Source organism: Phymastichus coffea, unplaced genomic scaffold (assembly GCF_024137745.1).
Source record: "Phymastichus coffea isolate CEN01 unplaced genomic scaffold, Cenicafe_Pcof_1.1 PCOF00047, whole genome shotgun sequence".
NCBI classification, from domain to species: Eukaryota; Metazoa; Arthropoda; class Insecta; order Hymenoptera; family Eulophidae; genus Phymastichus; species Phymastichus coffea.
The window spans coordinates 1,208,188-1,222,448 of NW_026706858.1; the positions used below are offsets into that span (position 1 = coordinate 1,208,188).

Below are 14,261 nucleotides of genomic sequence, written 5' to 3' on the forward strand. Positions count from 1 at the left end.
ATCAATTTTTATTTAAACAATATTTGCTTCAGTTTATAATACAATGTTTTTCAATAGTCATGCAACTCTCAACATTCATACAGCGCATGTAATTTTACTTAAGAAACTAGCATAAAAATACAGCCGTCTTGGTATGTCACATGCACTCTAACTTACAGTCGCCAAAGAACATTTTTCTACATAGCGTGTTCATTCTCTTTCTTTTAGCCAAAATGCCGTTTGACAGTCTTGATACAGTCGAGATTGATTTTCATATTCAAAACAAGGAAAAGCATTGCACTTAATGTTATTTTAATAATCTTTTAATGCTTTAGATATTGCCTCGATTACAAAATTGATTTTTAATAACAGTAAAATTTTGTTTGTACATGTAAACTAATTAGCACTAATTCCTGTACACTTAATTTATTACAAATATCATTAACGGTTCTTTAAAGTTTCAGAAAAAAATCTACCGAAACTCTAAAAGTAAAATATCACCATACAATTTTAAGAAGTTTAAAAACTTATTACAATAAATTCCGCACTGTTTTCAAATTATACTGATTGAGCAACGGCAATGATAATTAACAGTTTAATTTAAAAAATGCAGATCTTCAATAATAAAACTAAATTATAACTTGTATAAATAAAGGCTTCTGTTTGTTCGCAATTGCAAGACGAGTATATCGTGGATTGAGAAAATACTGCACTTTAACGGCAAATTGCATTTTAAAGAAGCTTGCGTTTCAAAAGTCTATCACGCGCGTTTCCTTTAATACATCATCCACTACTCCAACTTTTCCATTATAGACTAGATTAAGCTGAATACACTGTTAATGAAAAATAATGTGCTTAGTTTTACGATGACCACGTGAAGTTCATTAAAAAATTTTAAGTATTGTAAAACCTTTTTTTTATATGCTATACGAATTCTGGAATGATTATTGTGTATATTTAATTTTTTCGTTCATTTAATTATATAATATTCAAATTAATATAATTATTCCAATCAATGCAATCAGCTTTCATTTATGATCATACGTTAGCCAAGTTTTCTAGAGAATTCATATATAAGTAATTGAATTTGAAGAAAACAGTTTATATATTTTTACGAATCATTAATTAATTAATCACTGCCTCGATTGAATCTAATTTTTAATTATATTATATCCATGTAGCAATGAAGCAGTGCTGAATATTACCTATTTCGGTTAATTTATTGAAAGAGATTCTATAAAATACATTTAATATAATATCATTCATAATGAATTAAATCTGAATAGAAAACATTTATTTTACAAAAATAGGAAATAATTTAAAGCACTGATGTAGAAATTAAAATTTTACAAAAAGAGAAATTTCAAAAAAAGAAAAGTTTGAATGGATTATTTGAAACGAATATAAGATGACTGTACTTCTTGTTATCATTATCTCTTATTTAAAATTTACACTTATTTTTTACAACTATATCTTTCACCGATTTTAATTGCTCCTTTATATTATTATAGTCGTTGTCGACTCTAACTTGGCATAAAACTATGTAGAAATATATACAAATCGTCGAAGCACGAGTATTGAAAATGTAATTATCTGTTTGAATTTAGTGTTATGAATTATCAACTAATCATGCAAAATTGCTTTCTTGAAAATTTGAATCGATTTTACAAAGGTCATGAAATCGCACTATCAAATTTAGTAACTCTTACCAATACAGAAGACTCGCGATTCACGTCAGTAGCTTTGTATATTAATTAAAAAATCTGCCTCCCTTGCATAATAAAAAATGTTTCGACATTCGATAAGTAACTATATTTACAAAATCTATACAATCTCGCGCCGTGATTTCCTCAACTTCGTCGTTTTATCTTTGTACAGATCACTTTTGGCTCTTCTCCTCCGCGACTATCGACTACTGAACAATGTTGTTAAAAAAACTATTTTAGAAGGTATAATTTTAAACGAAACGTTATTTATCCGATTGTGCTCAAATCAATCATTAAATTAGTTTCTGTTCGATATATCTACGTATACTATCGGTTACGTATATCATCAAGATCAGGGGGAGAAGTCTAAAGTTTATTCAGTCTTGTACCACGAGATTAATGGACCTAAGTACCAGGAATGACAATAAAACAAAAGTATAAAAGAACAGAATGAAAGAAAAGCGATACTCCGTACGAAGGAGACCATAAATGACAGAAGAGTCACTCGACGGTTCGAGAAACGCGTGATGAGTATGTGAACTTGCAAAGTTCAAAGGCCTAAATGAGACTCGTTCTCTCCATGATTCACCGTTAAATGCACGTTGACTCCGGATGCTGACTGCTGGATTTTCGAGACTTTTTGGGCTCCTTGATGGTGAGTTCTTGTGAGGGCCGACGGGGACTCCCAAGAGTTACCAAGGCCGAGGCTACCGCAAGGCCGGCGCTCTGACCCGCTGGAGTATACGGCTCACCGCCTGTCGGCAGTCTGACTAGTAATGATAAAACTGCTGCTCTGTTGCCACAGCAAGGTTCGAGAGCTATTGGACTTGGAGCATCCTGGAAAATGTATTGATTAACAATACATTATCATTGAATTAAAGTGTTTCTGTATAAAAAGTTCAAAATATGTGAACAAACTAACTTTTTTCTTTTTCTTTTTTCGAGTATTATTAGCTTCAGTATCACTGTTATCAGTTTCGGTAGTACTTATGTCCCGTCTCTCAATTTCTACAAGCACTTGGCTGAACGCACGATTAGCCATTTGTTGCATTTCGACAAATAATCGTTGTCTTCGCCGATACATATCATACTTTTGTTTAATTTTCCAGAGAACCGCAGCTACCAGCAACAAAGCTAGGAAGCACCTGTAAAACATATCATGCCTAAATTAGAAGTGATTGGACTGACTGAATGATGATTGAAGTCGATAACTAATCTAATCTAATATTGAAACGATTAAAAAAAAATGATGAAATTGATTTGCAAGGCACTTACGTAGAAAAAGTTATAAAAAACTGCTGCAAATTGAGCTTAGAATACTGGGAAAACGAGATTTGGATCCACAGCGGTGGCTGGAAGTCATAAACGTAAACAAAGAAAGTTGTCAGAGTATTGTTGTCCTCGTTTCCGAAATTGTAGTCCGCTTTGCTGAAACGATGCTTATACGTCAAATTAGTACAGTTAGCTCCAAGAAGTAAGGGTTTTTCTGGACTGTTTGACCTCTTGATGGTTATATTCATTCTGGCGATGACGGAACACGTTATAGAAAAGTCAGCGTCTACGTCAGGTTTTGGTGGAGAGTTCTTAAAGTTTATCGCTCGATAGTGTCGGTCTTCCTTTTTACTTAAATTGAACGTAAATTGATAATCTATAGCTAGATCGTCTAGAAGGAAAAAAATATACAGATGAGTTATATAATACAGGTACAAATATATAGCGTCGTGTGGTTGTACTAACAAAAACATGATCCTCCATGTGTTGGATCACCATGATAAAGTCCACTCACATCGCACCTTTCACAGTGATCACCTATAATACCTTTCGTTGTACAGAAACATTTTCCAGTCTCACTAGTACAGTTAGTGGCTTGCTCATTACACGAGCAAGCTATAAACAAAAAATGAAAATAGATGAATATTCTAATATTTACTATTTTGTTTAATTAATAACAATGTAAAAAACTGACGTTGACATGTAGCTCCATTCAGTGGATTACCATAAAAGCCATGTTTACATCTTTCACAGTGAAGTCCTTGCGTCAGATCATTACACGGTTGAATGCACTCGCTGCTATTGGGATAGCACGTGCTATGACCGTTGCATTGACAAGCTAAATAAACAAGAATTCATGAATTAAGTTGCGCTCAAAAAATAAATCTACAAGAACTTACATGGGCATTCGGTAAAGTACCATCTATCGAGAGGACAGCTCTCTGGACTTCTATGACTCGGCTGTCGAGCACCTCCCGGCAAACATTTTCCTCGACCAGTACCTGAGCCATCGTCGCACCACCCACACGCAGGATCTGCTCGGCAGTTGGCACAAGAGTTGTGCGAAATACACCACTCGTTGGGATTTCTCGTGTTGCGACACTTTTCATGTGCTGTCGTCCACTCGCGACATTGTCCGTAAGGAAAGCTTGCCGGGTAAGCATTTTTGTCAACACACCTTTCTTCATTTTGACACCAGATGCACTCGGTCTCGGTGCAATTGCGACACGAAGTGTACTCCACGCAAGGACTACGACAGATATCCACCGGCGAGCGTTGCGGCGGAATAGTATTGTTTGCGTTTGCCTTGAACACATATTGGCATAATTTCACTTTATAATATTTTTCTTTCAAACAATCTGATAAAAATTGATAGATTTTGGACGAATACCGAAAGCGGTCTATGGGTAAACTTCGGTGACACTTACAATAGCGATTTCGGAAAGTGGTTTGCATCTATCAGAGCCCGACCATGACCAGATGCAATTGGGATTACTGGAGCACGCCTGGCACGTGTGCAGCATGTAACACTCGACACCGCTATGTGCATCACACATCTCGAGCTTGGTGATTCCGGTAAGGGAGGGGGCGTTGGCAATATTCCTGCAGACCTCATACGAGCAGCTCTTGCCACACCACACACAGTTGTAGGACGTCTGCACGCAAGCTACGCAATCGGCCAGCTGCTTGCATAGCTCCTTGTGCGAAGTCATGCCACGGGGTGGTATGTCATCCATACAACGCATATAACGATCGTCATTATAGTCGTCGGACAGGATGACGTTCCGTAAGTTTGCCGTAATCGGTAGACATTCGCTTTTCTTCTTGTCCCACACGCATTTAAGGCCTATTTTGGAGTTCAAGCATTGACTATGATTGCGCAAATGCTCGCAGGTGCCTGGCGTATACCTGTTAAAAATACCCAATCGTACGACATCTTTGGTTATAGCGCTCAAAGTGCCAAGTTAAATGTTAATCTTACCTGAGCATGTCCGAGAGCATCTGTCCATCGAATCCACCATAAATATACATTGACTTTCCAAACACAGTAGCACTGTGTCCGTACCGCGACAGGTCGGCCATCTCCTTAGGCATATTGTACGGTCTCCATGTATCACAAAGAACATCGTAAGCAATTGTATCCGCGGAATAACATCTTGCGCCGTACGAGTGAAGTGTATCGTTATGCGTGTTTCCACCAAATATCAGCATGAGTGATTTGCTGACAAACGCAGCCGTATGGAAGAATCTTGCCGATGGCGCTGATGTTAGCAACCTCCACTCTCGTGGCCGATTCGGATGATAAGAATATAGACGGTTAGTAAGGACCTGAGTGGCTAAGGATTCCGAGACGTAGCCTCCGTACACGTAAATGAGATTAGTGTCGGGATCGTGAGCTGAACTGTGACCGTAGCCGCCTTTTACTGGGAAACCGTAGGTCTCGACAATCTGCCACTCGCGTGCACCAAAATAGTACTCTTGGACGGTATTTAGGTAGCCATAGTGCGGCGAGTGACCGAATATCACCACCATTTTCTCCTTTTTGTCATGGCTCTGTACTAAATTAGCAGTGTGGCCGGCAACCTACAACAATGAAAATAATTTTTTGTATCACATCGTAATAAAGTCATATAATCGATTATTTTGAAAAACCAAAATGTTTTCCTCGATCCCAAATGCATCTCAAGATTTATTTTCTCGCTTTAGAATATCTTTGTCGAGTACATAATTCGTGTAATCAATTGGATAATACAGAAGTTACATCCTGCACAAAAGCTTCAAAGCAATTATATAAACGACTGATCTTTTTTTATCGGTTGCGTAAATGAATCGTTATATATTGATATAGTTAGGCATTAATTGCACTATAAGAAAATCACTCTGTAATTGCGTATGAACTAGTCGATTGAGTAATAAATACGAAATTGTGGTGAGCGTGTGTATGTGCAACAGACTGTCGCTTACTATGTGTCATTGAAAAGGGCACGTCGTTATTATCAGTCAACTCTAAAATTATTGTGAAATCAAGATTTTTAGTTAAGATTGAGATATAAAAAGTTAATCAACCTTAAGAGGTCCACACATGGTTTTGTTGATACAGTTATCGTGCACGGTGACGTTCTCCCAAAGCTTAGCTGACACGTCGAAAGCCCAGATCTCGTTAGTGACCGTTGAATTCTCGATCACACCGCCGTACATATAGATCTTGTCGCCGAAGAGAACGCACGAGTGACCGTAGCGTGGCAGTGGTTGGCGACCGGAGACTATCGGAGTCTCCCACACGTTACCATTGTAGTCGTAGACGTAGATCATCTTCGCTCGATGAAAGCTCTCGCCGCCAACAATGTAGAGCGAGTCCTGCCAAACGATTGCACAGTGGCTCGCTGAGCCATCAGGAGCCAGGTCGTTATAGTTGATCGCGTCCCAATAGCCCTGCTCGCTCGTTTGATTGCAGTCCGCTCCTGAAACATGTCGCGGAAATTACGCTCATGTCTTTTCGGAAAAGCTCAAGCGAAACGACTGCTTGAAGGATGCAGCATAAGCTCTTGAGGAGAGTGCTAATCTGCAACGTTCGAGTGACATTTGGCGCCTTTAAAAGAGGAAAGTCTTGCGCTTCGCAAGCTCTCGAACTCTCATACTATGCCATCACCAACTGCTGCACATGCTCTCGCAAGTCGAGAAGTCCACACCGCCTACACTGTACTTTTCGCAGCACTCGAAAATAGCGCTATTCCAGAAGGCACGCGTATTTTATCCCAGCTCGCAAGTGGTGCTTGTATGTACCGTACGCGCGACGACGGCGACAGAAAGAGCGAGAGAGCAAGAGGCGGGGAGGGAAGGAGAAGTGCACGCATGTAAAAGCAGAAAAACGAGTCGTAAGATGTGCATGCGCGCTTGCTGCTCGCCCAAAGTCAGCTATACGACGACGCGCAAGCATATTTCAGAAACTTTCGGGAAAGAGCGTCAAAAAAGATAGATAAAAAAAGAAGGAAACTCCCCGGATTTTTTGTCGCGACGGTGAGCGATGCGCTGCAAATCTGAACTGCAGTTGCCGAGAGATTCTAATTGTCACCCATTGCCGTTCTCGTTTCTACGCGCGGAGCTCTGTTTCTCTTGCTTTTCGCCGGGCTTGTCAATGACCTCTTGATATACCCCAGTTGCAACAGGCTATGGTTTCTTTTCGCACAACAACGCCAGCTTGAAAAAGGCGGTTTCAGACCGCTCGGTTTTTATCGACAAGCGGTAATGTTCCTTTTACGTGCACGACTGCCGAAATCAGTCGTTAAGCGCTTACTCTTTCCGGCAAAACTAAACAAATGCAGTTAAATACTTTAAGCGCGTAAATTGCTTGTGCAGATTTTAAACGCTTCCGGACTATACATTGTGCAGCACTCGATTGTCCATTGTACAATAAATGTTTATCTTGCTTTTAAACAGGGTTCATTCGACAGGATATAGTGAAAGAAAAAAGATAACGTATGCTGAAAAGAGGACAATATGATTTGTTTCCGAGAAAATGCATTTGCGTTGGCTTTCAAAGCGATATTTAGCACGCGCAACCATTTAAAATTCATGCAGACAGGCGAGACAAATGACTAACGTTAGAAGTGCCGTGTCTAATAAAGTAGATAATAAAATTATGGATGCCGCGAATAAGATACATGGACGTTTGAGAAATTAGCGACGCCGTTGGCAATTTGATTGGTCGGTGACGTCAATGGGCGTTCGCATGATTGGCAAAGCCATACGTACCTCTGTATCCGGCCTCGCAGTCGCACCGGTGTCCCTGATGATTGCACCTGCCCTGGCCCTTGTGGGCCGAACAGTTGTTGGGACAGACTGGAACGTCGCAGGCCTCGCCCATCCACGTGGCGTCGCACGTGCACACGCCCTCGATGCAGACTCCATGTCCCGAACAGTCCACGTGCGAATCTCTGTGTGCGTGCGAATGTCGTTGGTCATTGAAATGGTGAGCAGGCCGCGCCGTAAATCACAAGGCGAGCGAGGGCGAAGGTCATCGACATCGATGTTCAAGAAAACGCGCGCGCTACGAGCCGAGCAAGCGACAGACATCGAGGAGGGCTTATGAGTCAGAAGCAGAAACGAAAGAGAGAAGGCCGCGTATAGTAACCGGCGACCACTGCGAGTGTATAAGACGACCGGGTTGCATTGGTTCTTTCTTTGTCCACATCTCTCTCTCTCTCTCTCTCTCTCTCTATCTCTCTCTTTCTCTCTCTCTCTCATTCTCTCTCACTCTCTCTTGGTTGTACGATGCGCAAAAAAGAAATTCCAATTCGAATCGTGTACGCGAGACGCGCGAAAGAAAGAGCCTCCCTTCCTCTCATTGTCTTTTCGATCGATCCGATAATTAAACGTTCACGTGTTTCGCGGAAAGTTGCGACGTGCCTCGCGTGCTTAGTATGCGCAACGTGGACTTTAGAGAGCTAGGACAAACGTTTGCACGAGTGATGGAGAGACAGACAATCAAGTTTCGAAGTGGACTAGCTAAAACGCGCTTGCGCGACCAGCGTCGATCACGTATCCTGGAATTCGCCTCGATGAATCTTTGTTATGCGCATCGATTGGAATGAGTCGTTAACGAAGTGGTTGCTCGCCCAAAGTCTCGCGAATATCTCCAATAGCTGCAGTAATCATCTCTGAATTTAGAAATTTGGGTAGGTTATCGAAAAACTTTTAGATGATTTTTTAAATGCCTTTGGCTGATTGTGTAATGTCACTAAAAAGACTCGGCTTAACAAATCTATGAAATTCTTAAAATTGAAACGTAATAGTCTGTCTGCAGAACCTCCAGAATAAAAAAAGGAAAAGAAAAAAATGTTTAAACATGCTTCAAAAACGAAAGCAGAATGAATAAGAAGTATGGATTGTGGAATCAACATAGTCAACTGTCAACAGTGTGGATTTTTCGCTGATCGATTCGCCCACTTGGAATATTCAATGCGAAACATCGTCTGAATCGCATTAACGTGGCGACGTACACGTCCGAGACGAGTGAGATAAAGAGAGATTCTCGCTTGGAGAAAAGAACATACCCCTTGTCGACGAAACCTCGCAAGTGCGCAGAGACCGAGAGTCAAGACCGAGAGAGGAGAGGCTCACCTGCTAGGACAAGCGTTGATTTTGTACGTGATATTGAAGCCGCTCATGTTGTAAGCCACATCCGAGTAAAAGTGCAGCAGGGCGCTGCCCGAGCGCGCGATAACTTCGGGCACCCGTCTGATGTGGTAGTCGTCCTTGTGCATGAGGCCCGTGAAGACGCCAAGCAACGGCGCCTCCACGCTGTCGCCGTCGAAGATGTACAAGTGATCCCAGCCGCACTCCGTCGCGAACTCCTCGATGTGCATGCGTATGCTCGAATTGGCACGGCTCTCGATCAGCCACGAGCACTTCACGTCCGTGGTGTAGTTGCCCACGCCGTCATGGATGCTGCCCGATGGCTCCGATAACCTGTCCGCATGTACGTATGCATGCATGATAGTGTCAAGAACGGGATAATCTTGGCGATCGTATTGATTACATCCCATCCCTCTTTTTTATTAATTTAATCGTATGCCTCATCTCTGCCAATGCGTCACCAGTCTTTTCCAATTAAACCTTCAATTTTCACTTGCTTGTCTGCATTAACTATGCGCTGACTGACAAATTCATTGATCAGATTTGAACTGAAGATCTTGCGAGTATTTTCGATACGTTTATCGGGTATTAAAGTGTGTAAACCACTACAGGTAACATGCGTCTTTGGTAAAATGTAGCAAGCGATTGTTAAGTCTTAGCTCCAATCTTCGTTCAATTACACAATGATCCAAATTGCAAAGAATTGTAATGCAGCATAGTATTTTTATTTTTTTTCATAAATTTGGAATATTCAAGTTGAAAGTCGCTGGTGTGTACCCTGCATCAAGTAACAAGTGGTTGAAGATCAATTGTAAAAACACTAAAAACTTAGAAAACTTGGAGAGATGAGTCAATATTATAAATTGATAAACATTTAAGCTCAAGCTACTCAACGAGTTTGTTTTTTTCACCATATATTTTATAATATTGAAGCGCAATCCGATTAGCGAGTTTGGTGAATGACAAGAAAACGAAGCTCGATTTTGTCACCTCGTAAATGATCGACAATTATATTACCGTTTTAACCTAACTTTAAGAATTCACATTTTTTTAGTGGATTGCAATAATACATGGATTGTTTGATTAGGAAGTGGTTTGAAAGTGCAATTCTTGCATTGTGTTTTATAAGATAAAATTGTCACATTATTGGCCAACATTTCTTCATTCAGAACATGTTTACGTTCACTTATTATCCATTTATTGCCTTAAAACCATTAATTAGGAATTCTATTTATTTAGGATAGCACTATAATTACTATGTGTGAGAAAGGTCACATTCGGAATGTCGAAAATTGAATTGAACCTACAACGCAATTTTAGAAAGTCTGGCGAATTCCGCATAGCTGAATGAGCGCTGTGTAGGATAGGCGCGCATGCAGATACTTTGCAACCGTCGGGAATATTTTACGATTGAACAATGCTGGAACGAGCGCGAGCATGCGGGGAGAGATCGACGCGACAGCGTCATCGACGAGGAGGAGGCTATGATCGGCCTAATTAGCCCGATCATGTGCGCGTCGAATTCAACGGCGACCAACTCCGAAGCGAGTGACAGCCCGCGCATATAACGCACGAGTTTTGGTTACTCGCGTGTGAACGGCCTTTTTTTATTCTCTCTCGTTGATTAAGCGAATTTCGGGAAAGTTACCTGTGTTTTCTCTGACAACATTGACTCGACCTCTTCTTCCGGGCAATCAAATAACCAAAGGTCGAAAGTTTGCGTAACAGGGCCGGGTAAGGTCGTTCAATTTCCGAGGGTCATTAAGGAATTCATACTTGAAAACATAACGGAAGGTTGAATCGCGTGAAAACTTATATGCGGCTGTCGAGATAATAAGCGTGGCGTTGCGCAACGCCGAAGAGACTACACCTACAGTGGAAAAAGTAGGTGAATCGTTGATTGTATATGAATTTCAAATGGCCCTTCGCTGATAGGCATCGCTCATTTTCGATCGTCGTCGCGCGTACGCCGCCTAATGGCATTAGCGACCCACACAAAGCCTCTGTGTACGGGACTACTTTCTGCATTACGCGCAGCCCTGCTTGATATCGTTTCATGAACCGTGGACGGCGGACAACGAAAATTGCCTGATTAACAATTTTATCGCGCGGACCCTCGGGCAAATAACTTTTCGATCAGTCTTATTTAATAAAACTAAGAACGCGAGGCGACCTTTACATAACATCGATCCCGAACCTGAGCCGACTTTATAATTTTCAATGTCGAAAGCTCGAAAATTTTTCCCTTTTCGCCGATAAAAACTGCAACTCACTATAGTTTTATTCGAAAAAACTGACGGTCGTCTGGATGCACTCGGTCGGGACAGTTTTTCTTTTACAATTACAAGGCTTGTCATCGATCACAAATATAGCGTCATGCTAGGCTCCATTAGCTCTCGTAAATATTACTCGTTTATTATTAACGGCTTGAAAAATTCAATCGGCGTTTCTGGCCGAAGCGAAAACGGACCGATACAGAGCTCTAACCAGGCGGAAAAATCGATATTAGAAACATTAATGCACACAAAACTGCATTGTTTTTGCAGCGGCTCGAGAGCCAATTAAAACCCGAGCGCAAAAGCTATACGCACGGCTGACCGACTCGACGAGAACCAGTTTTACGCACGCGCGCGCGCGAGTCATACTTTTTTTTCTTTTGTCGAAAAATCGAAATTCCTCTCTAAGGAAGAGGAAAGAAAAAAAAACGTTGCAGGCAGCGTTCGCGTTCGGAATAATTATCATCCGAAAAATTTTTATAGGTACGTAGGCTAGAACCGAGCATCGCGGGCGCAACGGCGCGAGGTCTTTACCGTTACAAGTCACGACATGCGTGTCACTGAATGGCTATCGTGGGACAACTCTTGCAGTGCTATTTATATTAATTCATCGTCATCGAGCGCATAAAGGTATGCAGCGACGGTTCGATCGGCTGACTGCACCGGCGAGATATGCATCTTGCGTGCGAGGATCAGCCGCCAGGCTCAGGCTCACGCGTACAGCGATCTTTTTTACTTCTTCCACTCCACTCTTTTCCTGTTTCGCGACTAAATTGGCCAAGCATTTCAATTTGCATTTTAAAGTCGAGTAAACTGTGAAAAAGACATTTTATTGATTCAGATAGACCGAATTGCTTGCTCTTCGGGGTGGCTCGATGGCAACAATGTTTTCGTAATGGTCTTTGAGTTTATTGTTCGAATCAAGTTTTAATGAGGCATCTGTGGAGAACAATTTTTCATTGCTCATTTGGCTTTCATGACAAAGTTTTTTCCGCGCCAAGGCTAATGCTACTCGCGTTTGAGAACAATATTTGTAACTAAATGCTTGAATTATTTAAATACTTCTATAAATTTCAAAGACAAGCCAAGTCAGCTTTCTAAATATTAATAAGCTATCTCTTGTTATCAAAATTTTTCATAAAGATAATTCTGTGACAAGCCACCAATTAATTTCAACAGTATGTTTCTTACATTTATTTACAAATGCTATTATCTAAAAGATATGACACAGTATATAAAAATTTGTTCAAGCAAAATATTCTTTGAAGGATTAGTAAAACTACAAGTAATTAGCTTGTGCAAATAATGTAAATACAGACAGGGTCAAGTGCGCATGTATACAATATTAAAAATATTTCCCTTCTTTCCATCATTACAAAATTAATCATGTATACAATATTCTTTAATTGTATAGAATTAACCTCAATAAAATTGTTGTTATGAAATAAATTATGCAAAGAAGAGTCTTCAATAGCTAGTTTATCAACTAATATTGAATTCAATTCATGATAGCCATACTTAGCAGGTTGAACTTCATCGGTTCACCGTTATCTCTTATTGATAAGTTTCAGAAGCTAAGATTCATGCCTAGAGACATGCTGTGTTTGCATACAGCAAATCTCAATGGCTTGCTATATAAGCAACTCACATTGGAGGAGAGAGCCCCTCTTGATACAGATATACAGCAAGAAGCACTGTTAACCTCAACAAAAACACTACATGTAGACTGTCAGGTGAAAGCACTGCAGACATACTTTATCAGATGAGATTGCAGATCAACCGACTTGACCGGGAACGAGGGGGTAAAAAAGGCAGAGACGAGGCGGTTGTAAAAGTACAAAGCGTACGCGACGATCCTGCTGACTGACCTGACTTTGCTGGCGCAGTATTGACAATTGGGTCCTTGCCAACCCTCCCTGCACAGGCAGCTGCCATTGACGCAGTGCCCATTGAAACAGTTGTCCGGCTCGTGGCACGTGGAGGAGGCATTGGCAACGGTGGCCAGTGGGCCCTGCGGCGACGAAGAAGAGGCAGTAGCGGCCGCTGCGGCGGCCAATTGCGAGCTCTCGAGGGGCGCGGCGCAACGAAGAAGCGTCGCCCAGATGACGGCCAACAGTGCCAGCCGCGAGAGAGCATCGTCTCCGCCTCGGCCTCGTTTCCGCCGGTACTTGGATTTAAACAGGAACAAAAACATCCGCGCTGCCTCTGCCATTTTGCTCGACTCCCATCTCTCTCCGAGCTCTATCTGACGAAGATATCAGTGCAACCTCTCCTAGCAGTGACGTCCCGGCACGATGATCGGCGACATCGACCAGCTCCGGCTTGGCTGCTTCATTGCGCGCGCCCTTTGCTCTCGCAACGTAACTCAAGACTACGAGCGGTTTCTACACACTGTTTGCACCACGCTTGTTATGCAGTTGTTCGAGACGAGGCGCTCACTTGCTGTTACTCTCAATTCTGCCGACGACTGCCTGACACGCACACTCGCGATCTCTCTCACCACTCTGACTTCGCACTCCGTCTATGCGTTTGGCTGACTGTCTCGTCACATCTCTCGGCCAGTACACTTATGCTGCACCAGGTGTCTGAGTGTGTGTGCGTCCTGAGTTCGTTGAGCATGGAACAGCCAGATTTTAGATGACGGCTGCAAGAACCAGAACGGAGCAGACGATGTTTGGAGAGGGAGCCACCTCCTAGAGCAGGTGGCGCTGCTAATTGGCCCCGGGCCCATTTTGGGATTTCAAAGTCAAATAAAAAATCTTGAGAATGACCAAGTAACTTTAGTAATTCTTGCAAATTATGCGATCCCTCATTTAATTTTATTCTTTTTTTATTCCTGCATCTTGCCCAAACTATTGACGTTAATCTACTTCCAACCACATAGTACAGCTTT

The 14,261-nt window shown here is 41.7% G+C and overlaps 1 protein-coding gene across 1 annotated transcript; it reads right to left on the reverse strand.

Annotated features, from left to right (window-relative positions):
• Nucleotides 1-12: 12 nt before the first annotated feature.
• On the reverse strand, nucleotides 13-14,033 carry LOC131665083 (attractin-like protein 1). The gene is made up of 12 exons (XM_058936686.1): nucleotides 13,237-14,033; nucleotides 9,078-9,425; nucleotides 7,710-7,891; nucleotides 6,024-6,418; nucleotides 4,939-5,540; nucleotides 4,385-4,865; nucleotides 3,857-4,262; nucleotides 3,652-3,795; nucleotides 3,423-3,572; nucleotides 2,961-3,348; nucleotides 2,608-2,830; nucleotides 13-2,522 (listed from the first exon to the last, which is right to left on the reverse strand). The coding sequence occupies exons 1-12, from the start codon at nucleotides 13,578-13,580 to the stop codon at nucleotides 2,277-2,279; spliced, it is 3,909 nt and encodes a 1,302-aa protein (XP_058792669.1). The 5' UTR covers nucleotides 13,581-14,033; the 3' UTR covers nucleotides 13-2,276.
• Nucleotides 14,034-14,261: the final 228 nt, after the last annotated feature.

Excerpts from the sequence above, each read along its gene's own strand:
- LOC131665083 (XM_058936686.1), bottom strand. The coding sequence starts at position 13,580 with ATGGCAGAGGCAGCGCGGATGTTTTTGTTCCTGTTTAAATCCAAGTAC. Across the intron at positions 9,426-13,236 it reads TACTGCGCCAGCAAAGTCAG|GTTATCGGAGCCATCGGGCA; the intron begins GTCAGTCAGCAG and ends ACATGCGGACAG. Across the intron at positions 3,349-3,422 it reads ACATGGAGGATCATGTTTTT|ACGATCTAGCTATAGATTAT; the intron begins GTTAGTACAACC and ends TTTTCCTTCTAG.